General features: G+C 57.4%; 2 protein-coding genes across 6 annotated transcripts in view; one reads left to right on the top strand and one right to left on the bottom strand.

The window, feature by feature from the left end:
* The window catches only part of NINJ2 (ninjurin 2), a 72,355-nt gene extending 70,171 nt beyond the window's left edge, over positions 1-2,184 (top strand). The window contains exons 2-5 of one of the 4 annotated variants that reach the window (XR_009494395.1): positions 513-744; positions 1,210-1,385; positions 1,555-1,689; positions 1,812-2,178. Coding sequence is in view for 3 of the 4 variants with exons in the window: in NM_001101914.3 (NP_001095384.1) it covers positions 513-744; positions 1,210-1,367 (390 nt within the window). In the remaining variant the exon portion in view is untranslated. Of the gene's footprint in view, positions 1-512; positions 745-1,209; positions 1,386-1,554; positions 1,690-1,811 lie in introns of all 4 variants that reach the window. The other 3 variants (NM_001428269.1, NM_001101914.3, XM_010805633.4) reach the window with 3 other exon arrangements.
* Positions 2,185-3,153: 969 nt separating this feature from the next.
* Positions 3,154-25,236, bottom strand: part of B4GALNT3 (beta-1,4-N-acetyl-galactosaminyltransferase 3) — a 97,868-nt gene continuing 75,785 nt past the window's right edge. Inside the window, exons 4-20 of one of the 2 annotated variants that reach the window (XM_024991825.2) lie at positions 19,427-19,522; positions 18,935-19,025; positions 18,457-18,557; positions 18,046-18,113; positions 16,604-16,682; positions 16,422-16,488; positions 14,519-14,662; positions 13,504-13,613; positions 12,687-12,787; positions 12,415-12,476; positions 11,068-11,872; positions 9,137-9,456; positions 8,291-8,444; positions 8,007-8,079; positions 7,496-7,649; positions 6,759-6,885; positions 3,154-5,197 (exon numbers count right to left, since the gene is read on the bottom strand). In XM_024991825.2, coding sequence (XP_024847593.1) covers positions 5,089-5,197; positions 6,759-6,885; positions 7,496-7,649; positions 8,007-8,079; positions 8,291-8,444; positions 9,137-9,456; positions 11,068-11,872; positions 12,415-12,476; positions 12,687-12,787; positions 13,504-13,613; positions 14,519-14,662; positions 16,422-16,488; positions 16,604-16,682; positions 18,046-18,113; positions 18,457-18,557; positions 18,935-19,025; positions 19,427-19,522 — 2,661 coding nt within the window. In that variant the 3' untranslated portion in view covers positions 3,154-5,088. 2 annotated transcript variants of the gene reach the window in all.

Raw genomic sequence — 25,236 nt, 5'->3', positions numbered from 1 at the left:
ACGTGTGTATAATGGGCTGGGTGTGACAGCTGGGGTGTGTGTGCCCGAGCAAGGCTGTGGCTGCAGGGGTCCCCACGAGGTCAAGTTGGAGCAGAACCCAAGAGTGCGAAGCTCCTGTTCCATCTGTGGCGCTCTGCACCCCGCCTTGGGGCCCACATCGTTCTGGGAGGAGAGAGGCCTTTTCCTTGTCCACTCAGCCTCAGAACTCCTCATCCTGTCTTCTGCAATGCTCTCCTCTCAGGGGAAAACAGAGGTGGTAAAGAACCCACCTGCCAATGCAGAAGACTCAGGTTCGATCCCTGGGTTGAGAAGATCCCCTAGAGAAGGGATTAGCAACCCATTCCAGTATTCTTGCCTGGACAATCCCATGGACAGAGGATCCTGGGGGGCTTAGGTCCATGGGGTCACAAAGAGTCAGACACAACTGAAGCAACTTAGCACACCCCTTCCCAGCCTCTCAACCGCTTCCCTTCTGGAGCCTCCTGGGTAAGCCTGTATTTTGTCCCCAACAGCCTGGGAGCCCCAGCCCAGGGAGCAGCCCGCTCGTCAACCTGAACCGTTATGCCACCAAGAAGAGCCTGGCGGAGAGCTTGCTGGACATGGCGCTCTTCATGTCCAACGCTGTGCAGCTGAAAGCGGTGCTAGATCGGGGTCCGTCCTCCTATAACTACTTCGCCCTCGTCACCCTCCTTAGCATCTCTCTGATCCTGCAGGTGGTCATCGGAATCCTCCTCGTGGTCATGGGTGAGGAGCCCGGGCCTGGAGCTGGCCTCGGGGGGTCGGTGGGAAGAAAAGTCCCAAATGCCTCCCTGTCACACCGTGCGTTTGCACAGTCTTACACTAACCTGCTGTTAGCCCTGTGCACCTTCAAGTGCCCAAGTAACAACCACACAGTGCAGGCAGGCACCCTGACCTACCTCCTAGCATCCCATCTAGTAGCCAGTACAATACCTGCTAAGTGACCATGCTCACTAACTCGTAGCAGCATTCCTTAGAGCGTGCATTCCCCACTCTGAGAAGACCCAGTGTAAGTTTCCAAAATTGGCTCTATTGAGTACCACGTGAACACCCCTCATGGTCAGTGAGGGAGAAGGCATTGCAGCACAATGGCCACCAACTCCTGATCTCTGAGGGGCTGTGGTGGGGGAAGCTCCAGGCTGTCATCTCCCCACCCCCAGGCCATCATTTGCTTCTCCCTCTTCTCCACAGCTCTACTGAACCTTAATGAGGTGGAAAAGCAGTGGCGACTCAACCAGCTCAACAACGCAGCCACCGCCTTGATCTTTATCACTGTCATGATCAACATCTTCATCACAGCCTTCGGGGCCCATAGGATTGGGCTCCTGGCTGCTGGGACCCCTCTCTGAACAAGACCTGGAGCCCAGGTGAGGGAAGATGGGAGGTGCACAGGTGGCCCTTCTCACCTCTGTGGGTTTGGGCTGAGAGAGATGCTCGCCAGGCAGAAGGGGAAGAATGTAGACCTGGGGCAGGGATGAGGTCATGGAGCAGAGCATGGGCTGAGACTCACCAAAGTCCTCTGCTCTCTCCTCCTAGGCTGAGCTTCTCTGCAGCCTGGGAGGGTGGAGGCTGCGGTTAGTGGGGGAAGAGGGAGATGCTGGTGTTCTCCTTGACAGAGTCCAGGACCATGGGGAGCCAGCTGGCAGCACAGAGCCTCAGGCCCTGCTTCAGGTTTGGATCCGAACCCGCAGTTGCACCCTGGGAAGGCACCAGGTCGATTGTGTGACACTTGGGCCCGAGGCGCTGGTCTGGCCTGGCCTGCCTTTCTCTTCATCTCTTTGCTTCCCCTACAGGTGCTGGGCCTGGAACTGCTTCTCTCCCCCTTGATCTGCGAGGCTGAAGGGCACAGCATACAGCTTCGGGGAGAGCTCCTAGACTCAGAGGGCAGTATAGACACCCCTGCTTCCTACCCTCGGTGCTGGAACAAAGATGGGCTCTTCTCCCAGCTTAAGCGGGGTCATCTGGGCCTGGAGTCCTGAGCTCGGACTCGAGTACCACCCACCTGTTTCCTGGGCCTCAGGCATGCCTATGGAAAGCTGGGTCTGCCCAGCTTAAGGACTCTGCTTCTGACCCCACCCTGTTCCTTCCCTCTGCCCCAGCTTGTTTTCTCTTTTCTATAGGATGGAATGATTTCTCTCCATAAAGCTTTCTGCAGATCCACCATGAGTCAATCTTTGTGTCTTCAATTGTGAAGGCTCAAGCACCCGGGCGGGCAGCTGTCTCCATCTGTGTCCTGGAAATGGCTCAAAGGAGCAACCCCAAGCCTGGAGGGGAAAAGGCTTTTAAGTCACTCCCTCTCCTGTGGGTTCTGCTCTGAGTCAGGTTTCCCTGCTCAGTGCCTAGGGTAATTACCATCTGCTGCATTAGCAGCAGACCAGTCTCCTCTGGATGCTTTTTGAGAAGCTCCAATTGGCTGCCTCTGGGCTTCCCTGGTGGCTCAGACAGTAAAGAATCTGCCTGCAATGCAGGGGACCAGGTTCTATCCCTGGGTCAGGAAGATCCCCTGGAGAAGGGCATGGCAACCCACTCCAGTACTCTTACCTGGAGAATCCCATGGACAGAGGAGCCTGGCAGGCTACAGTCCATGGGGTTGCAAAGAGTTGGACATGACTGAACGACTAACAAATTGGCCGCCGCAGCTTTCACAGAAGCACCCTCTCTTGGGCATGTGCTTAAGGAATACAAACTAATTTCAATCTCTGCCTAGATCAGATATGACCAGGATGGTACCTTTGTACTGTAACGCATCAACAGGGCATGCCCAGCTTAAACACAGATGCTTTTCGATTGTCCACTCTCTTAGAATAAGCCACACCTCAGCTCCTCACCCGACCTTCCTGTGTCCATCAGCCTTTCTCAACTGAAAGCTCCAACCTGCATGAATCTACTGCACAGGAAATATTCCTCAGACAGGAACCTCGTGGTCCCCCTCCTGAGTAAACCACACCGCAGGGAAGGCTGCCTGCCCCCCCACCACACACACACACATACAGGTGATGAAGGGCGATACGGAGAGTCCCTGGCATGTCCACTGGAGGCCTCAGAGCTTAGAGATGGCCACGTGAGCCTGGGCCCTCTGCCCAGCCCTCTCCCACCCTGATGGGCAATAGGAAAACACGAGGGCACTTTGTTTTCTGAGACTTTGCTGTATTTAACGCTTTCCCTCCCCGTACCCTACACATTTCCCTACCGAGTAGGGGCCGTGCCAGGCCCCCTCCATTAAGGCAGACGGTGTGGAGGTAACAAACGCAGAATGCAAGGCACTGGCTGGGGCAGGGGGGTGGCAGGCCGGGGAGGGGAGGCTGGGCAGACGTCTGTCCTCAGGAGGAGTGAAGCAGGAGGACCATCTGGGTGGACTCAGGCCTTGCTGGGCAACGCCCAGGGATAAAAGTAGCCCCAGAAAGAAACCTGGCCGCCCAGGCAGCTGCGGCTCTCATCTACTCCCTACAGTCCTTCCCCGAAGGCACAGCATGTGAGCCAGGACCATAAAAGGCCATAGCCTGAGGGCAGATCGAGCATCCACAAGCCACAATCTATTAACCGAAAAGTCTGTGTCCTTCACGATTTCTTAGGCGGGAGGCAGGGGTTCTCGTCAACCTCCAGAAGGTTCTCGCCAGGCTCCATTCTCCTGCAGGCCAAATTTGTGCTCTGGCTGACCGCGGGGCCCACCGGGCAGACCCTGCAGTTCCACACACCGAGACCTGGACTCCATCACGACACCGAGCCTGGCCCAGCGGACTGGCCTCCCGGGCCCCGCCGCACCTGCTCTGGGCCCTTCCTCGCAAATGCTGAGGTTTGCGAGGCCGCATGTCCAGGGCAGCGGTGGTGAGTTAGAGCAGTGCAGAAGGCAGCAGCAGTAGAAACATCCCCAGTCTAGAGGCGCCTGGGACCATTAGTGCAAGAGAAGTGTGTGATGCGATCTAGGTGACAGAAAGGGTGCCCCAGGCCCCAGAGGCGGAGGGCTGTGCTCCCTGAAACGGCTTCACTTTTCAGTCCTGCTCCCGCTCTGTGGACAGAACGACATCCTCGCCTCACCTCCCCAGACCTTCCCCCCTGGGGCCCCGTTCCCCAGTTCAGAGGGTCTTTCTCCTCTTCCTCCCTGCGGGGCGGCAGGAGGGGGCTGGGCTGTGAGGACTCAGGCTTCCCGCTTCCCTTTCATCCCTCCCCTTGGACCTCACCCCTCCCCTCCCCCTCTCCCCGCGCTGCTTCATGTGGTCCCCAAGGCCCAGCTCACAGGTGGCTGGGACAGAAGGGGTCTTCTCTCCCTGCCATCCCCCCACCCTCCCTCGCCTGTGATGCACGTCCGCCCTGCACCGGGGAGCCAGGAGCCCACCACCCCAGTAGGTTCCCTGGCCCCCAACCCCCTGAGGCACTGGGAGGAGTTGGTCCACTCTGTGCTTCCAGTCAGTCTGGAGACAGTGCGGCTGGAGGGTGAGGTTAATGCCCTGATCGGCGGCCAGCTGTCGGTCGGCTACCTGGAAGGTGTATGTGTCCCAGAGGCAAGGACCCACGGGGCAGCTACTAATGGCTCCACGTGGGGCCAGCTCCCCAGTTGCCCGGTCCAGGGCCCAGGGACGTACCCGTGGGTCTGAGGTATGCAGGGAGGGAGTGCCCTTCCTATAAATGTACAACTCCACCCCCTCACAGTCTATGCTGGGTCTGGACATGTGTGGTTTTGGTTTTCTGTTAAAAAAAAAAAGTAAAACCCCAGTAAAATTCATCCAATAGAAAAGCTTCCAGTCCATGGTCACTGCCCCGCTAGGAGCCCCGGGTGGGCACTGGAAGGCACCTCCCATCAGTGTGGTGTGGCCAGGCTGGGCTTGCCTCCCTTGACCTGGTCCCGCTGCCCTTCCTGAGAACTCTGCCATCTCTGTCTCGTCTCCTGGCCCCAGAGGCCCAGAGGTGGAGGACGGCTGCTGGGGCAGGGGGTACCGACTCGGAGGCTGCTTGGGCCCACCACGGCCCCTGCTCCCCTCCCTTTCCGCTCCGGCAGTGAGCGGGCACTGGCCGGGCCACTGTGGTCCAGGTGCCAGAAGCCATCGGTCCAGCAGGTGCCCCCCAATGCCGGGGTTAAGGCGTCTTCATCTGGCGGCGGTTCCACATGCCCCGCTTGGAATGGAAGTAATGGAAGAAGTTTCGGAGGGAGAGACGCTCCACTTCCAGGCCAGCTTGGAGGATCCTGGGTAGGAGGAGGGTGGGATGAGCCACAGAAGCACTGAGGGAAGTGGGGAGAGGGCCAGCCCGCCTGCCACGACCCCACCAGGCCCTGGCCGCGTCCCATGGGGCAGGGGTTGGGCAGAGAGCCAAACGGCCTGGGCCGTGTCTCAGAGCCTCTCTCCCTAGAAAGGATAAATGGATACAGTGGTGGATGTGGTGAGGACCAGTGAAGAAGGGTACAAGTGCTCACCACACCTGGAGGTCGGCCAGCAGGGGTCCCTCCACCCTGTCTGATGGAGGGAGGGGGAGTCAGGAAGCAGACCTTGTCCCAGCTCCCACCCTCTTCCCGTTGGGAGGCCTGTGCTCCCAGCAGGTGGAAATAACTGGAATTTGGAGCAGTTTCTTACTCCCTGGGCCTCACAGGAGGCAGAACTGTGGAAGTCTGCCTTCCCCCAGGGGTGGAGGTAACACCAGGCTTCTCTCCGCTTTGGGGTCTGACCATGGAGCTTTACGGGAGCTGTGTTATCTAACACAAGCTCCCTCACGGGCCCTCGTTTGCACCTTAAATTCTCTTAATATTGTCACCTTCTTTCCTGCCTGCCTGCCTGCCCTCTAGGGAAAAATCAAACAGATCCGATTTTCAAGTTTTCAGATCGGGTTTTCAAGACAGTCATAGCTGAGAGATTTAGGGCAAGTCGTTAACTTCTCCTCAAGGCTTAGTTTTCTCACCTGGAAAAGAGAGATGACCACACGTCCCTCCCAGAGTCTGGGGAGTGGAGGACGTCCACTAAGAAGGGGGTGGAGGATGTCCATCGCCTACCCAGTCAGGTGCCCAGTGACTAGGTGGTGAGGAGGTGTCCGGTCTCTCAGGGAGAAGAGTATCTTCCTCGTCAGGGTCCCCTCCCCCTGGGCCCCTGACCTTGCCCCGTCTACCTCCTCTGGACGCTGCTTCAGCAATTACATCCTTTCTCTCTTGGATTCTCCTCCTCTCTCTCCTTCACCCTCACTCCTAAAGCTCAAATCTCAAGGTGTCATCCATTTTCCCCCTCCTCCCCTTGGTGGCAAATTTCCTGAGGAATTTTGAGGTGGAATCTCAGACTAAGCCTCCTGGTTCCTCACCACCCACACACACGCCCTGAAACGCCCTCTCCCTGCATCCCGCCAGCCTGTCCTCCTCTGCAAAACTGCCTTCTCCCGGGGCTCCAGGGACCCAGAGCCTCCTGGATACTCAATGCTTTCAACGGTCCACGCTGGCTCTTATGCTGACCCTGTGTTGACTCTCTCATAAACCCCCAAAAACTCCAGCCTTCTCCCCAGCCATGTTCTCCCGGGTGAGCAAGGGGGTGCCCAGCGGACAACATTACCATTCACACCCTTGCAGCTCAGAGTCTGTGCCCTTCCCTAACTGTCTGCCAAGCACCCTCCACGCCTGCCCTGCCACACAGGCAGAGGCAGGATCCCCTCCAATAGTTCAGTCTCAGCGAGGAAAGGAATCCAGGCCAGTGGGGCCAAGGGGGCTGGACCTGGGGGGCTCTAGCCCCGCCCCTGCCCCAGGCTCCTACCGTAGGCCCCTCCCCAGTCACCTGTCCAGCAGCTCCCAGTCCTCTCCGCCCCAGCGGTCTCGGAACTCCTTGGTGTTCATGCCGCCGATCCTGTCCAGGTCTGACTTGTAGATGCCTAGCAGCCCGAATCCGTTCACCTCCCAGTAGCCTGCAGACAGACAAGCCCCGGGGGAACTGAACCCAGGCCAGGAGGTGGACCGAGGGGGCTCCAGGGTTGCACCCCTAGACCCTTTACTGGGAGGCGCAAGACTCTCATCTGAATGAGCCCTTTTCCTGTTTGTGGGGAAAGCCCTCTGAGCTACGTTTCCCAGTCCAGAGAAGGCAGCAGTCCTCCAGGGAGGGACCAAGGGCTGGTGACAGGCTCCCAGGAGGCTATGACAACAGCAGCCCCCGAGGGTGCAGCCATGCCCGGCTCCCTTTCCAGGCAGGAAACCTCTCTTCTCTGCATCCTGAGTGGGCACACAGTCTGGCACATAGTAAGTGCTTGGTAAATGTCTGATGAACAAATGAAGGGGAAAACCCAGGAAGTGTTCAGCCTTGCTGCTGCTGCTGCTGCTGCTGCTGCCGCTGCCGTCAGCTCAGCCCTGGGCCACTTCATGGTCTGCCCAGGTGAGCAGGGCTGCCAGGTGAGTGGAGATGGGGAGGGGGAAGAGATGGAGAGGGGGTGCTGCCGCCGGAGACAGGACTGTCTCCAGCTCCGGGTTAAGCACCAAGGCACAGAGGTCTTTCCCACCCTCCCGAGCCCAGAGCAGGCTCACCCTCAGGCCACTGGGGGGTGGCCCCGCAGTGCAGCCTCATGACCATGGGGGCGAAAGCCATCTTGCCCTCCACGCAGTGCTTCCGGATGGTGTCGATGATGCCAGCTGGGAAGTGGATGTGGAGGTCGCAGAGGAAGATGATGCTGTGCGGGTCCTGGGGGCAGATGGGGGCGTCAGCAGTCCCCCTAGACCAGGGCGAGGAGCCCAGGACACTCTAGGACCATCCTCTGGCTCTCTCCCATTTCAGTGACCGACAAGCTTGCGTGAAACAAAGTGCTGGATGGATTTCCACGGCCCTGGGCATTGGGGCACAATTCTCGTGATCAGAGAGGCAACCCTGACTGTCTTCATGGATGCTGGGGACTCCGGACAAATGCTCCCACCCTGGCCCTGGCCCTGCAGAGTAGCAGAGAGGACCGTGTGTCTTGCGGCTTCCTCTCTGAGGAGCTGGCCATCTGAGGGTCTCTTCACCAGCCTTTGTCGTCTCCCAGGCCCCTCTCAGGCCACTTACCTTCACCAGATCCACACCAGCCTGGAGTCCAGCCGAGCGTTCAAAATTTCCACTTAGCTTCATGTACTGGTAGCTGCGGGGAGAGCAAAAGAGAGGTTGAGCCTCAGGACCCAGCTGTGATGGTCCCAGGAGGAAGCCAGCAGGCAGCACAGAGGTGATGCAGGCTCCTGGGATGGGACTCTGGGTGGGTGAATCCTCTGGGAAGAGCTAGACTGAGAATCAGGGCACTGATGGGACTTCAGGAAGAGGCTGCTCAGGCTGCGCCCCGCCGGGAACACCCTCACCTCCGCAGCTTGGACTGTTTCAGGGCCGTCTCGATGTCCATGTCCTCGCTGCTATAGTCAGTGATGATGATGTTGAAGTGCGGGTCACTGGTGACCTGGGACAGGGTCTCCATGTCTCTGATGAATTGCTGCACCCAGCGTGCCTGGTTCTTCACTGCCCAGCAGGGTGGGGAGAAAGAAGCAGAGTAATGCAAAGGAGCGCCTCTTTACTCCCAGGTCCTGCGTGGTCAGGAGTCCCATTGGACCTTTGCTTAGGGCAATGTGGCTACGAGAAAGGTTAGCAGGGCAGTAGGGGTCGGAGGGCAGAGGAGAGCTCCTGGTACGGGGAACTCTCCACCCCGTCCCTGCACAGCCTCCCAGGCAGGGCCCCGCGGAAGGCCTGGAGCTGGAGCTTGTCATCCACTCTCACCCTCCTGGGCCCTGACAGTCCAACTCACCAGCTGTCCATCCCATGATCACCCTGCACTTCCTGTCTGACCCCCTCCCTCCAACCCGTTCTACTCCTGTGACCGGCTCCCCTTTCCCTCTCTTGTTATGAAAACCAGCCAGCCTGCTCCCCAAGCCCCTCCCTGTCTTACTGCCCCAGGCCAGCAGCCCCAGCCCATTGTTCACTCCCAACCCTGCATGCAGGTTCCATAGGAAGAGCTGCCGGTCAGCCGTCCTTCTCAGCTCCCTCCCTGACGGCCCAGGTCACCTGAGACCAGTTACTTCGCTCCCGTGAGCCCGTTTCCCATGGTGGCCTTTCCCCCAGGTTCTGTGAGATCACATCAGGGAGCAGAGACCAGGTGCTCGCTATCTCACGAGGCCTCTGCTCGGCCGAGGGTGCCTAGGCAGTGGGAGGCTCACCCGGCACGATGAAGTGGACCACGGCGCGGTGGTTCCAGGAGAAGCCCTGGGGCCAGCACAGCTTGGGCTCCGGGGCCCGGGCACCCGGGCCGTGCCTCTGGAAGTCATGCGGGCTCCACACCAGGCCCTGCAGGTTCAGGGCCTCGGCCTCCTTCCCGCCCACGGCATCAGCGCCCTGCCAGCCGCGCGTGGACACGAACTCCGAGAGCCGCACCAGGCGCTGGCCTTGCTCCAGCAGCTCGAGCTCCAGGAGGTAGCGGCCCCCACGGAGGTGGTCCTGCCGCTTCTCTATATTCACGATGCGCTGAAGCTGGTACCTCCTGGAGGAAAGGGCGGGAGGCTTCTGTCACTCCACCCCATGTGTCAGGAGACCCCGGGCTTTGCCCAGCTTTGCAGCTGGTTAACATGCTCACACGATGCCTACCCGCTCCAGTGGGCACTGCCATCATCTTTAAAAAAAGGATCCGTAGAGATGGATGAGCTAGTCTCTTAGAGCTCTAAGACCCTAAGTATTCAGCACGTAAGGTGGAGGCGTGAGTCACAGTGAAAAGATTCCTTTAGAAACTAACCCTCATTACTACACAGCTCTGTTCAGTCCACAGTGCGAAAGACAACGGGGACTTCCCGGCGGTCCAGTGGTTAAGAATCCGCCTGCCCATGCCGGGGACATGGGTTCGATCCCTAGTCCTGAAAGATCTCACACACCGCAGAGCAACTAAGCCCGTATACCACAACTCCTGAGCCTGTGTGCCACAGTGACTGAGCCTGCGTGCCACACCTAGAGAGCAACAAAGACCCAGCACAGCCAAAAAAATTTTTAAAAATATGTATGGCTAATAAAAGAATAATTTTAAAAGAAAAGACACGACAGACGATTGGAAATGCTGACTGGTTGGCCCGACATCACTAGTCACAAGGGAAATGAAATCAAAACCACAGTGCAATACCACTCCACATCCACTTGCGTGGCTATTTTTTGTGTGTGTGTGTGGCTATTTTTTAAAAAAGGAAAATTAGAATTGATGAGACTATGGAGAAACTGGAGCCTTTATACACCGCTGATGGGAACGTAGAATGGTACAGATGATTTGCAAAAGAGTTGGCAGCTCCTCAAAATGTTAAACCTAGAGTTACTCTATGACCCAGCCATTCAATCCCAAGGAATTCAGCCAGGAGAACTGAAAACAGGGTCACGCAAATACCCTGTACATGAATGTTCATAGCAGCATCATTCATAAGAGCAATAGGTGGAGACAACCGAAATGCCCATCAGCTGATGAATAAACAGACATGTAGTCTGCCCAGACAGTGGACTATGAGACAGCTGTACAAAGACATGAAGCACTGATACACTCTACAATGTGCATGAGCCTCGGAAGCATCTGCTAAGTGGAAGACGCCAGACCCGTGTGAAATGTCTGGCATAGGTAAATCTACAGAGACCAAGCAGAGCAGTGGTTGCCGGAGCCCGGGAGGACGGAGGAAACTGCTAACCAGATTTCTTTTAAAAGCGATGAAAACATTCTAGAATCAGATAGGGGTGGTGGCTGCACAACATTCTAAATATACTTAAAACCCACTCAACTGTACACTCCTAAATGGTGAATTAAACGATATATTCCTTTTATCTCAGTTAGAAAAACATCAGTGGGTTGAAAACAAATGAATGGATGAAAAAAACCAAGTGCTCAGTCGTGCCTTCTGCCGTCGCCCTTCCAGCCCACATCTGGGGTCTCAGGGTGTCTTTTTAGCGCCAGCTTTGCTGGTTCCACCTCTTTACCGGCTTCTTGCACGAGCGCCTTCCCAGAGCTCAGCCCGGGCCCAGGGCCAGGCCCAAGGATTTCAGACCGTGCCCAATGCTGGGAGCAAGGCCTGAAGGCCCGCATTTGCAGGCGCCCCTCCCCGCCCGGCCCGAGAGCCCTTTACCTTACCCCCGGATCCTCTGGTTGAGCTTCTTCAGGAAGACCCGCGTGACCTCGAGCGCCTCCTGCTCCGGAAGCAGCAGGTTGCCCGACGTGTTACAGCTCAGGTCGATCCAGTCCGTCCGCAGCGCTTGGAAGTCCAGATCGTGGGCGCTGAAGGTCTGCTCCCAGTTCACCACGGGGTCGAACATAGACAGATACTCCAGCACCTCGCTCACATCCTCCTCGTCCTCCCCCTCATCCTCTCCCTCGGCCTCACCCTCCGTTTGTCCTTCTTGGCCAGCTCCTGCCACCACCACATCCTGGTCCTCGGGCCAGCCCCTCCTGGGGTCTGGAGGCTCCATCCTATCGCCCCTTCTCTGCTCTGCGATGTACGACTCGACCTGGTTCAGCCACTGGGACCGCCCGAGCATCTTCCCGGGACTGGCACCAGCGGGCCTGGGCCTCTTTGCTGGTGGTGAGTGCCCAGCCAGGGGCCCCGGGGGCCACTTGTCAGGATGCTGTGGAGCTTGGTGGGGCTTGAGGCTGGGCTTCCTTGCCTTCTTGTCTGCTGGCTGGGCAGGGGTGGTGCTGGGCCTCACGGGGAGGGAGGCTGTGGAGTTCTGCCAGGGAGGGGGCGCTGCCAGGCCCTCCTGGGCCCGAGCCAGGAGTCTCCGCAGGTTTCGGAGGCGGCGGTCAGGGGCGTCCTTCCTGGGGGCTGTGGGGGGGCCTGACTTCCCCACTGGCATCCTGGCATTCTGGCCATCAGGGGCAGGGGTGTCCTCTGCCGCTTCTCCATACTGGGATTCTTCTAGAAGGCCGTCCTCGAAACCTGCTGTTAAAACCATCCCTCACATGGGCTTTTCAACGTCTCCCCAGCAAGATCCAGAAGACAGCTGAGGACCAGGGAGGTGAGATGGGCAGAAGTCCCCGGCAAGACCCAGGGTGAGTTACTCAGCCTCAACTAACCCAGCGTCTCCATCGGCATAAAGCGTTGTTGTCAAGGATGGCGACATGAGGGACAGAAAGTGCTAGCAGGGGCCCAGCGGATGGCCGGGGTCAGGCCCCAGCCCCGCAAAGCGAGAGGCCGTGGGAGGACAGTGCTTCTGTAGGGCAGTTTCCTAAGTGTAGGGCAGGCAAGGCCCTCGGGCCCTCAGGATGTGTCGCCAGGGCCCTGAATCTCCTCCTCTGGACCACCCCACTTTCGAAACGTCCCAACTTATATCTTGGAAATTAAGGGGGCGAAGGGCTGCTCCCCATCTCTTAGGCCTGGGGGAAGGGGCTGCAGGGTTTGCATTCTAAGCTCCTGGGGACGGTTCTGGCCCAGTCTGGACTGTCACCCTCCAGCCTGGCCCGGAGGCTCGGCCATCACTCTACCTGGCTGCTCTGGGCCCTGCTTCTGAGGCTGGTCAATCTTGATGTAGTCTTGAAAGCTGAGCCTGCAGGGGAGAGGAGGGGAGCTCTGAGGTCACAGCTGGCCGGGGGTACAGGGGAGAGGGGTGTGAGTGTGTGTGCATGTGTGTACATATATGTGTGTGTGTGCATGTGCATGTGTGAAGCACCCAGGAAAAGCCAAGGGCCCCGGTGGAGTGCCCTCACAGCCCCTTGGTCCAGGGAGCTCTCTTGGCTCCCCCCACTTGGCGCCTCACCTGTCTTGGTAGTAGGCATTTTCCTGGTAGAAGCACTTATTCTGGGTCTCCATGTGGCTCAGGCGGGTGTAGTCATTAGGGTAAACAAAGGACAGGTGAATCTGGCGGGGCGGAGGAAGGCACGGGGCTGCTGTGGACCAAGCATCTGGATTCCGGCCACTCTTTACACCCCCTCCTGGGACCTGGGTGGTACGTGCCCCCCAAGCCAGGCTCCCCGGTGCCCACTTCCCGTCTCCTGCTCCAGCTCATCCAGCTGCAGCCGGGACCACCCACCTCTCGTCCTGTGGCCTTTCCCGCCGACTGCACCCCAGGACCAACCCCCGCTACTCCCTACACTGCTTTTTGCCCCCCTTCAAACACAGCTCTAGGCCATGGCCACCAAAACCCTCTCAACCCTGCCCCACAGCTGGCCCCGGCCCTCTGTCCTGCCTCCAATCTCCCCCACCGTCATCTCTGGGCCCAGGAGCCCAGCATCACCCCGCCTCTAAGCCTCCACACGGGCTCTGGGTTCTCTAAAGTCGAGCCCCTCCACAGTTCACCTCCCCAGCGTCTCGTCTATAGTTTGATAAATACCACTGCCCTCGGGCGGAGGGTAGGAGGCCTCAGCCAGGCCACACACTGCACAGCGCTGGGCTCCACAGGGCTGCCCATCCAGGCTGGGCACCCGCGGAATACCAGCAGTGTGGTGTGGGAAGGCCGGGCACAGTGGAGTGCCAGTTCTCCAGGCCCAGGGCCTCCAGGGTGTGGCGTGGGGAGGAAGGGGTCAGCCTCAGTCAGCCCCTCCCATTCCAGCCCCTGTCACCCAGGCGAAACTTACAAACCGGAGTCCCTGGTAGCGCTGCAGAGGGAGCCCGTCCACCAGGTAGCTGGGCTTGTAGGGGCAGTCAGGCAGGACATGGCGGAGCTGAGCCTTGGGGATCAGAGGCACTGGGGGTGGAAGGAGGTGGCTGAGGGCTGCGGGCTGCAGCCTGGAGCCTGCACATGTCTGTCTTTGCTCGTGAGAGAGTCCACATCCCGTGGTTGAGGCTGCTAAACCAAGCTGGCCCCCCCTCGAGGGTGGGGGTGGCATTCACAGGGAACCTTGGAGATAAGGAGCTTGGACACAGTCCCTGGCTCAAGGCACAGTAGAGCGCTGGGATCGCTGTATACAGCCAGTCTCAAAACAGGTTTCGAAACTTCCAAGAGGCCACAGAGCCTCACACGAGTGCAGCTTCAGTAACTGAATTTCCTTCCACTTGTCATGGAGGGGGCGTGTGGGGGTGGGGGGAAGGGGACACGTCATCTTTTAATTTTTATTTTAAAGTATTTATTTATTTATTTGGCTGCTCTGGGTCTTAGCTGCCGCATGTGAACTATTTAGCTGTGGCATGTGGGATCTAGTTCCCCGCCTGGGGATGAAACCTGGGCCCCCTGCTTTGGGAGCGAGGAGTCTTAGCCACTGGCCCCTCAGGGAAGTCCACGTCAACGTTTAAGATGTAAATGCCCCTGGCAGTTTAAGGCCCCAACGCCTTAGTGGGGACACACTTCTCTCACTGGACAGGAGCTAGAACCCAGTGAGAAGCTGATGCCTGCGGTTGCAGAGGCATGTCTGGATTCTGGCTCTACTTCTTGTCCCGTCTCGTTTGCTCTGTAATGATCGCTACAGCTGTGAAGCGGTCCGTCTGTATTTCTGCACTGTTCTGCACGTGTGTTCTATTTCACACATGTGAAAGCAAAAAGCCTCTGGTTTGGGGACGCTGTGCAGGACAGAAGCCTCCCGAGTCTCCTCCCTGACACCATGGGCCTGGCAGTACATCCCCAGGCCAGAGGTCAAGAACGCGGCGAGGTCTTACCTCTGTAGAGAGCGTCCCGAGGGTCGGGCCGCAGCATGTCGACGGGTGGTTGTTCGTCAGTGGGAAGGGGGTCTGGGGAGCGCACGTGGCTGGCTGCTGTCTGCGGGATGTGGTCCACCTCGTCCATCCTCAGGAGGGTCTCATCTGGGCCCAGGGAGGAAAGAGCAGGACAGCCGTGACTCCCAGAGAAGCCAGCCCAGAAGCCAGGCCCCTGCCTTCTCGAGAGGCTAGGAAGGGGCCAGGTCAAGGTTCCGGTACCAGCTGCCCCACAACCTGGTACAGTGTGTGTGTGTGTGTGTAGTCGTTCAGTTGTGTCTGATGCTACAATCCTTTGGACTGTAGCCCTCCAGGCTCCTCAGTCCATGGGATTCTCCAGGCAAGACTACTGGAGTAGGTTGCCATCTCCTCTGTCAGGGAATCTTCCCGACTCAGGGATCGAACCTGCATCTCCTGTGTTTCCTGCACTGCAGGTGTATTCTTTACCTGCTGGAGCCATCAGGGAAGCCTGGTACTGTATAGGATGTGCCCAATCCCTGCTCCCCCCACAAGCCGTGCCCCCAAAACTTGTGGTTTCAGCTGTTTCTCTCCCCTGGACCCCCTCCACCAGCCCCATGGCTGGCACACACCACAGTTTTGTGTGAACTGGAAAAAGCCACCTCTTACTCAAAAGGTTTTACGGCCACCTGCTAGAAATCTGTCCTTAGAAGTATGTTCAGTTTAACAAATACGTGAAAAGCACTTCCTACATAAGCCAGACACTGTTCCGAGCGTCTTACAAATATCAACCCTTTTAATCCTCGTCACCACTGTGGCTTAAATACAGCGTGCTTCCTATTTTACAGACAAGGAACTCGGGCAAACAGAATCGGAGTCTTGTGCCTGAGATCACACAGCTGACAGGCTGGCAAAGCTGAGTGTGAATGCAGGGTGTCTGCCTCGGGCTCCCCAGCAGGCCTAAGCCCATGCCCAGGTGAGCAGGGCACCCTGAGGCTCAGCACCTCCCTCTGGCCACTGGGGGTGTTTGCTCTCTGCCTGAGGCTTCAAATTGCCTTGGCCCACAGAGAGTTTTCCTTCTATGCTAGAGGCTGGCAACCTCTGGCCCATCTTATAGGTTTCCTACCTAAATTTGCTGCGGGCTTCTTTATTCTTGGTTCACACTGATTCCAACTCTCCCTTCTTCTGGCGCTTCTGCTCTGACCCTGTGGCCTCTTGCTTGGTCGCTGGCAGCCTCCCCTCACCCACCTTATCTCTTCCCCACGACCACCCTCTTCTGTGAGCCAAACGTGCCATTTCTTACTCCTTCCTGCCCTCCACACACACTGCCCGCCATCTCCTGGGCTCCTCCAGACCTACCTTGCCTTCTTGCTAGGGCCTCTGCTGCGCCCCCTCCTCCTACACCTGGGCCCACGCGGGCTACACCCGCCGGTGGAGACTGCTCTGTGGGGCCCCCAGACAGGAAATCACAAGCCATGATGAGTGTGATCGAAGAGTCCACGGGCTGCAGCCGGAAAGCAGGTCAGCACGCTTTCTCCCCCTGGCCGTGGCTGTGCAAGAACCACGGCGGCTCATCTGCAAAGCAGGGTCCTGGCCTCCCTCTGAAGTTTTTTTCACCTGGACTGAGCCTCACAGTTTCTGGAGCGCCTTGGAATCATGCAGACAATGCTGTGTGGAGGTGGATGGGCATTGTTCTGGGGTAAGGACTCCAAGAGCATGCAGAGGGTTCTCCCAGGTCACTGACCCCCGGGGGCTCAGGACCTCTGACCAAGGCACTCCTTTGGCCTCTGCTCCTCATCCCACACCCTTCACATTTGTGTTCTGGCCTCCACATGCCAGGCCCCCCAGCGGACAGAGCCCGGCAGGCTGGCCCACCTGGCCTCGTCCCCAGGCTGGGCAGGACACTCACTTGTGAAGAGGGACAGGGAAGCAGAGTCGATAATGCTGAACTTGGCCCCGGGGTCATTCCGCCGCCACTGGAAAGAGGCGAGGGTGGACATGAAGGGTCGGAGGTGGCCGATTGGGAACAAGGTTCAAGGGAGCAGGCAGAGGGGTGGCCAGGTGGGTGCCGAGGGGACAGCGAACACTCACCGCGACTTCCACGTGGTCGGTGCCCTGGTCGTTCTGCTTGTGCAGCACCTCGAAGTAGTACCGGCGGGCAGCTGCCAGGCTGGCGGGAGAGACGGTACGGGGCTGCCTCCCAGCACCACGCGCCCGGCCCCTCCCTCCTTGCTCCTGATCCCTCAGACCTGCCGCTGAGCATCTGGGTCAGAGTCCCCATCACCACTTACTGACGGGGCAGCCTCAGTTTTCCCTCCCGTGAGATGGGATAATGACAGCACAAACCTCCCAGAACACTCAGGGAGTCACGTGAAATAACAGTGCTATCCTCAGAGAGCTGTTCCTATGTGTAAGCACCAAGTGCATGTGTGTGTGTGTGTCTACACACTTAATTGTGTCTGACTCTGCAACCCTATAGACTATAGCCCACCAGGCTCCTCTGTGCACAGGATTTTCCAGGCAAGAATACTGGAGCGGGTTGCCATTTCCTACTTCAAGGGATCTTCCCAACCCAGGGATTGAACCTGCGTCTTCTGTGCTTTGGTAGGTGGACTCTTCATCACTGAGCCACCTGGGGAGCCCATGCTACCCCTGTTTGTAGATGAGAATGCTGAAGTGCAGAAATCTTGGGTAATTTGCCCAAAGTCACCAGGTAATAAGTGGCCCCATTGGGGTTTGGACCCAGGAAGTTGGGTCTCAGCCCCGGTTCTCAGTTGCTCCTCTGAGCCGCATGGGCAGTGGTGACCACAGGGGCTGGCACGGCCAGTGCTCTGTGCAAGCTGGCCTGTTTCACCACCATCAACACCAGCACCGGCACCATCAAGCCCACACATGTTCTCGTGGGTGGGTGGGTGTGGGTGTGGGTGCATGTGGATGTGGGTGTGGGTGCACGCGTGCGTGTGTACCACCAGGTGGCGCTCTGAGGCTGGGCTAGTTCCCGCCCCAGCCACTCCAGGAACCATCAACCCACAAGTGTTCTCACCGTGTGTGCATGCATGCATGTGTGTGTGCAGACCACCAGGTGGCGCCCTGAGGCTGGGTTAGTTCACTCCCTAGCCACTACGGGCCTTCCCTCCAGCCTGCTCAGGGGTCCCCGCCATTCAGAATTTTGTGCAGCACAGAAAGCGCAGGGGGGACTCTGGGCTGCACAGCTGTAGATCTTTCCAGAGATGGAGAAAACGGGCAGAGAGAAAGGAGACCAGTTCTGTTTCCCAGCCCTGAGTGCCACCCAATATCCATGTGACTCTCATTAAGTCACAGCCCTCTCTGGGCCTCAGGTCTTCATCTGTAAAGTGAAGAAAGATGGTCCAGAAGGTCTCTGTCATTCTCCCGAAATGCAGGGGGCCCTGGCTTGCTGGACCTCTGTGATGGGGGGTGGGTGGCAGAGGGGTCCTCCTGGGGCCCAGCTCCTAGCCTGCCTCTGTTCCGTAAGGAGGTTGAAGGATCTGCTGCTCATCACGACCCATACTCACCTGACTGGCTTCGAAATCTGACTCCGGAATTTTGCGAACTCTCCAGGGGCAGTCCACTCTTTTCCAGTCTGGAGGTGTGGGGAGAGGGGGAGGGTGGGAGTGATGAGTGAGGAGACAAGGAGAAAGGAGGGAGGTGGGAGGACGGAGGAGGGGAAATGCTGAGGGATGGAAGGGGGCTCGGGACCACTCGAGAAGCAACTGTCTTTCCTCGAAGTGCTCCCCCCAGTGCAACCCGAGAAACCACATGAATCCCCGGCACCAGGACCAGGATGGGTGTGGCCTAGACCTGAGTCTTCTCCAGGTCTGTTCCCTCCCACATCCTGTCCATGCCTCTGTAAGAGTGACCTGATGGAGGCGTGTGACCTGGCTCCTGGGGGGACGGGAGGGCCTGTGGGGCTGAGCGGACCCTACCTTGCCCACGCTGGCCAGCAGCCGCAGGCCGGAGACCTGGTCATCCCGGCTCAGCCAGAATTCTGCGTTGTCGTCGGCAGCGATGGCAAACTGGATCTCCCCTGGGCATGGGGGGTGGTTTTCCCAGGTGAGGGCAGGACGAGACTTCCCCTAGGGGGCACTCATGTCTCAGAGACTAAATTCTCTGTGGGGCCTTGTGCCAGCATGCCCGCTTTGTAAAGCAGGGGTTTCTATACCTGGGAGACTCCGTGGAGTCTCTGGGGACACTTACAGAGAGGGGTAAGCTAGTCTCGGATCAGGGTGTGCAAATCAGGGTGTGAAGTGGCCACCTGGGGGCGTGCATGAGGCCTCACCACGTCCAAACCCTGCTCCCCTGAAAGTGGGCTAACAGTCCAGCCAGCCCAGGGCAGGCCACATGCCCAGGCACCCCGAGAACTCGGACAGGAAGGGGAAGGGCAGGATGCGGGGCTGGCCTCACCGTCCGTGAAGGGGTGCAGGTAGCCGAAGATGCGGAGGCCGTAGTTGGTCCACTTGGGAGACACAGCCAGCTTCCTTAGGGTTGTGCGGATCTGTGCCAGGAAAGTGGGGGATCACTACCCAGGGAGGGAAGAGGAAAGTGAAGCAACGGGTCTGCTCAGGGCTGGTGGGACAATGGGAGGGAGGCAGGTGGAACCCGGGTACAGGCTCCCACGTGCTTCTTTATTCAGACCTTGAACAGTGCAGAACCGCACAACTGGATGTGATGGCCCCTGGGGAAACCATATTGTGAGCCATGAGGAAGGTAGGGAAATGGACAGGATCTCTCAGGAGGGAACAAGGGAGATAGTGTGGGCAGATGAAGGGCATCCATGGGATAAAAGGAAAGGAAGTGAACCAAAAAAAACAAGGGAAGAGGAGGAAGGCAGAAGTCACGGGGGGAGAGGAGTGGTGAGAGCCAGGAGCGGGGCAGGAGGGGGCAGGAGGCACTCACGTGGGGGTACAGGGGGAAGTGGAGGTTCCTCCGCAGCTGCTGGACGGAGCTGCCACACCAGTCCTCAAACACGTGCAGGTTGACACGGCCGCGGAACTGCGGGGGTGGGGAGGAGTGAGTGTGAGACAGAGGCCTGGCCTGCCCAGCCCAGCGCGCCTCACTGTTCAAGGTCACAGTCCACGTTGGCCCCTTTCCCATCCTCGCGTCCGTGGCTGCGTGGCCTGGCCCCGAGGCCTGGTCTGTTTTTCTGGGCTTGCACGTGCTCACATACAGATGCACACACGCAGGTACATGCACACACACACACATACACTCCCGGCTCTTCCCACACAGGAAGGGGGCTGGTCTGCACCCCCCAGGCAAGGGGGGTTACGGGGCAGGACAGAGTGGCGGGAGGGAGGCGCCAGGCCGGGCTTCAGCCGGTCTGGCCCCTTTCCCTTTGGTCTCATGGAGGAGGGCATGGCAACCCACTCCAGTATTCTTGCCTGGAAAATCCCACGGACAGAGGAGCCTGGTGGGCTACAGTCCATGGAGTTGCAAAGAGTCAGACGTGACTGAAGCGACTTAGCACACACGCACGCCTTCAGTCTCAAAAGAGGAAAGCCGCATGGCTGTCTGGCCTGGGTGAAACCTCACCCCCCTGGTCTTTGAGCTGCCCCCTCAGCTGGCAGAAGGTCCTGAGGCTGGCTCACCCGAGAGTCAGAGCCTCTCATGGACCACCGCTCAGGTGCCTGGGGCTCAGGGCCAGCCAAGGGAAAGTAGGAGCAAGCAGGTCCCCTCCCCTCCTAGGCTAGGGGCTGGTGGGCACAGGACTGAGCTGGGAAGCACAGGGACCCCCTGGGGGAGAGGGAATGGGCAGGAAGCCAGGACTCCAGTGGGTGGAAGGGTGGAGAGTTGGGGAGGGAAGGGAGGGGAACCTGTCCCGAATCACCTGAACACAGCGCTTCAGGTGATCCCATCTTATTCTCCCCTCTCCCCATGCCCCCCATCTCTAGATTATGGGAGGTGGACCCCATCAGGCCACACGAACAGGCCCTTCCTTCCCCCCATCAGATACCAAATCCCAGTGGCCTTAGGGAGACAGAGGAGGGGCTACCTGAACTGGAAGCCCTTCCCACATAGAAGGCCTTCAGCAAGAGCTCTGGAGGGAGGGATGGTGGTGGTGGGAGAGAGAAGGGACTGGTCAGAGCCCACCCCCCAATGGGACTGCCAAGACCTGAGGTGCAGCTGGAGGGGTCCCCCGTCCCCACTTGGAGAGCCTGTCACCCCATCCCCTCAGAACTTGGCTCCTCCCGCGCTCAGCAGCCTGGGGACCTTGGGGAGCAGCCATCGCTCCCTGGAATGTGAGTGTGGGGCTGGGGTGGGTGAGAGAGAGAATGCAGGCTGCTAGGTTGGGGGCGGCCTGGGGCTGCTTGGAAGAAAAGAATGGGGACATTGTGCCACTTCTGGGGAAATTCCTGAGTCCTATTTACAAGACTCAGTTGTCTCCTCCAAGCTGCGCCCCTCCCTGCCCCTCTCCGGGAGACTCTTGAGTCCACAGAAAACAAAGGGTGGAGGGGGACACCCCCAGAAATCTGCTTGTTCAGCCAGGAGGCCAGAGGCCACAGGGGCTGGGACAGGGGAAGGGCGAGGGAGGAGGGAGCTGGCCGCCCTCATCTGCCCCATGGCCTGAGCCACAGGGGAAACCCAGGCAGGTGGATGGAAGTGTCCACATCCCGGGGGGTAAAGCCCTGATTCAGTCCAAAGCCCACCCTCCAGCCACCCCTCACCCCTCTTAGGCTCTAGGTGGGGGTCCCCTGAGGGACTAGTCAGAACCTTCTTACTCCCCAGGCCTTGATGGTGACCCCACCTTGGTTTGTGTCTCTCCAAGCCTTGGTGATGGACAGGGAAGCCTGGCGTGCTGCGATTCATGGGGTCGCAAAGAGTTGGACACGACTGAGTGACTGAACTGAACTGAACTGAAGCTTTGGAGACATTGTGTCGGGCAGGGATGTAGGACTCGGGCTGGTCAGCACTGCCCTTTGCCCCCTTCTCACCATCCAGCAGGATTAAGGCCCAGGGAGGAGCACTGGTTACTGCCAGGGCCAGAGCACATCCATGGCCAAAGACAGACATGAAACGTCCAGCCACAAGCAGCGGAGAAAATACCTGTTGAACCTTTTCCTTTCAGAGTTGACACTATTAAAGCCCAGAGAGGTAAACTGACTCCCCAAGGACACACAGCAATGAACCTGTGGAAATGGGAGGGCATCTAGGGGTGTGAATACTGCCTGTGGGTGCTCACCTGGGAACGTCCACGGCCTTGCACCACGACAGGGCCTCTGCCAGGCCTCGCTGGCCTCACAGAGCCTCCCAACAGGATGGAGGCGTCTCCCACCACGGATTTCCTCACACTGCCTGCAGAAGTGTCTTTCTAAAGACAGATCCGGGGACTGGCCTCACAATCCAGTGGCTAAGACTCCACTGCAAATAAGAGTTCACACGCTGTAACTAAAGATCCCGCAGGCTGCAAAGAAGACCTAAGACCCCACATGCTGCAACTGAGACTTGGTGCAGCCAAATAAATAAATAGAAACTGGGAGAAAAAAAAAAAGTTTCTAAAGACAGATCTGACCATGCCACTCTGCCGCTTTACACCTCTGAGGGTTCCCAGAGGCTTCTGGACAAAACCTGGCTTCCCGGCCTTGCCTCACCCCTCTCCCAGTCACACCTGCCCTCCACCCACACACACTCCTCTCTGCCTTTGCAAACAGATTCCTGGTTGGAAGGCCTTTTCCTTTCTTCCCCACCCAGCAAATTCTAGTTCATCCTTTAAGGCTCTTCTCAAATCCCTCTCTAGGCGTCTACAATTTCTCCAGGCAGAGTTACAGCTCCCTCCTCGGGACTCCTTGCACATCTTAATTATCCAAGGGAACAAGTGCTCAGAGCAGCTAAGCCTGGCGCCATATGTTCCTTCATTTATCCTATAAGCACTGGAGATGTTTGTACCAGTGTTGATGCAAAGATGGAAAGGGGTCCCTGGAGGAGAGAGACATGCAGAAGTATGAGCCACCTGTGCCAGGTTACTGCAGAGGCTGAGACGCAGAGGGTGTGAAGGTGGTCCACCCCCCGGGGCAGTGGGGCAGCCCAGCACTGGTGGGAGCGTGGACCAGGCTGCTGCTTGGCCAGATTCACACTTTCAAGACCAGCACACCTGACAGGACCATGTGACCTCCACCCAGCAGGACAATTGAGGCCTGTACTCCGAACTCCTGTTTAGAGTCTCTACTGCCTCTTGATTCTTACTCACACCTGCCCCTCAAGTGAGCTCCCCTTGGGAATCAAGGGGCTCCCAACTCTGGATAAGAGATTTCTCTGGATGGAGGAAGCGACCAGAGCCCCATCTAGTGAAATCCTAGTGGGGGACATTACCCCCATTTGAGGGGGGTAACCCTAACCCTAACCCTCTGCATCTCAGCCTCTGCAGTAACCCTGGCACAGGTGGCTCGTACTTCCACATGTGTGACGGTGGGGGTTCAGGGCCCTGACAAAAGGCAGGTCTAATCTGCACACAAATGTCCACAGCAGCGTTATTCCCAGGAGCTGAAAGCAGAAACAGCCTAAACACCCATTTCCGAGGATGAGATAGCGAGGTCCGTCCACACAGGGGAAGATTACTCAGCCAGAAAAAGGAATGAAGTTCTGATACAAACGCTGCCACACGGATGGGCCTTGAAAACATAATGCTAAGTAACACAAGCCAGACAAGACGGCCACGTACAGTACAAGTCTCTCTATAGGAAGAGAGTCCTCATATAGAGTCTACCTGAATGGGAAGATCCAGAGAGACAGATTAGACTATCATTTCCTGGGGTCTGGGGACTGGGGGTAGTGAGGCTATTAGGTGAGGGGCTTCCCTTAGTGGTGACAAAAACCTATTAATATTAAATTGATAGTTATGGATGACAACTCTATGAATATACTAAGCGCTATTGACTTGTACACATTAATTGGGTGAATTATAGGGACTTCCCTGGTGGTCCAGAGGGTAAGAATCCACCTTCCAATGCAGGGGACCCAGGTTCAATCGCTGGTCAGAAAACCAACATCCCACATGCAACTGGAGCAACTAAGCTGGAGTGCTGCAACTAAGACCCATCACTGACAACAAATTCATATTTTTAAAATTATGAATTACACGGTATATGAACTATATCTCAATAAAACTGTTAGAGGAAAAAAAGGGGTGGGGTAGGGCCTGAGAAGGGAAGTCAGAATCCCAGCCCTTGGGAGAGAGATACCAAGTCACAGAGCCCACGCGACATGACCCGTGGACTCCAACTTGCTTTGATCTGACTCTATATCCACCACATTTCTTTCCTGTAACGATGTTGGCTTTGTAGGGGGAGCAGAGTAGCAGACAGTGTTCGGTCAGTAGACCGAATACCGACGGTAAGTGAATGCACTGCCATTGAGGTTTGTTAATTAGTGGGGTTTGCTAGTCAGAGTCTCATGATTTTAGCTGACAGGACAGTTTCTGAGGGCAGTTATGTCATGAAGCCCAGCCCGCCAGCTGTCCATTCCCTATCTGAACAGCAGAGTGATGACTAAGCCTGCTGCGCTGGAGAGCCACTTCTGGCCTCTGAGATTCTGAGCTGCCAGCTGAAGGCTGGGGAGGGGAGCTGGGCAAAGAAGAGACCACAGGCAGCCTTCCCGTGTTCTGTCCATGCTCACCCACAGGGGAGGGTGCAGGAGCTATGCCACCTTGCGGAGTGACTGGTCAACCCCTTTGGAAGCCATTGCCCAGAAAGGGGAGATAATAGTGCAGCCTGACAGCCCCGGACAGCCAGCAGATGTGCAGTAAAGCCCTTCCTGCTGAAACTGTACGTCCAAAGGCAGGAGACAGGCAAGGAGAGGGAATAGAGGTCCCCACGGAGGGCTGGAGGGGAGGGCCCCACTGCAGCTGGACGGCTGCATGTGTGAGGACCTACGTGCCCTCACTGGTGAAATGAAAAGACTGGATTGGTGATTCCCTGAAGATTCACGAGAGATGTGAGGAGGATTTTATAAGCCACTTTCTTTTCTTCTTCCTTTTTTTTTTTTGGCTGTTTTGCGTGGCTTGTAGGATCTTAGTTCCCCCAGCCAGGGACTGAATCCCGGTCCTCGGCAGTGAGAGCATGGAGTCCTAACCACTGGACTGCCAGGGAATTCGCTGTAAGAAGCCACTTTTAATAATAAAATACCAAAGTCAGTGGAAATCAGGCATTTACCACCAAAAGGCTAAACACACCTACTAAAAGATCAACTATTCCTTTTAAAAGTTAACCACATTTTAATCACTATTTACTACTTGTTACTGTTTTCATCGAGATATATATAGATATATCTCCAGAGCTTCCCTGACGGCTCAGTGGTAAAGAATCTGCCCACAATGCGAGAGACAGGGATTCGATCACTAGATTGGGAAGATCCCCCGGAGGAGGAAATGGCAACCCACTTCAGTATTCTTGCCTAGAAAATCCCATGGACAGATGAGCCTGGCAGGCTATAGACCATGGGGTCACAAAGAGTTGGACACAACAGAGCATGCAAGCAGATCATATACATCTCCATCTTTGACTGGCCAAGAAAAGCGGGAAAATTAATGATTAATAAATGCAGACTATGATGTAGTTACAATCTTTCAAAATAATTGGTTCATTCAGAAAAATGATCCAAACTGGCCTCAAAGGAGAGAAGGCTGAATCGCTGGACCAGTGGTTTTCACAGTACTATCTCCAGGTGGGGTGGGGCCTAATTACCCGATGATGTCACCTGGTACAGGTGTGCCA

The sequence above is a fragment of the Bos taurus genome, chromosome 5 (assembly GCF_002263795.3).
Source record: "Bos taurus isolate L1 Dominette 01449 registration number 42190680 breed Hereford chromosome 5, ARS-UCD2.0, whole genome shotgun sequence".
Classification (NCBI taxonomy): domain Eukaryota; kingdom Metazoa; phylum Chordata; class Mammalia; order Artiodactyla; family Bovidae; genus Bos; species Bos taurus.
This window is presented reverse-complemented; position numbering and strand designations above follow the sequence as displayed.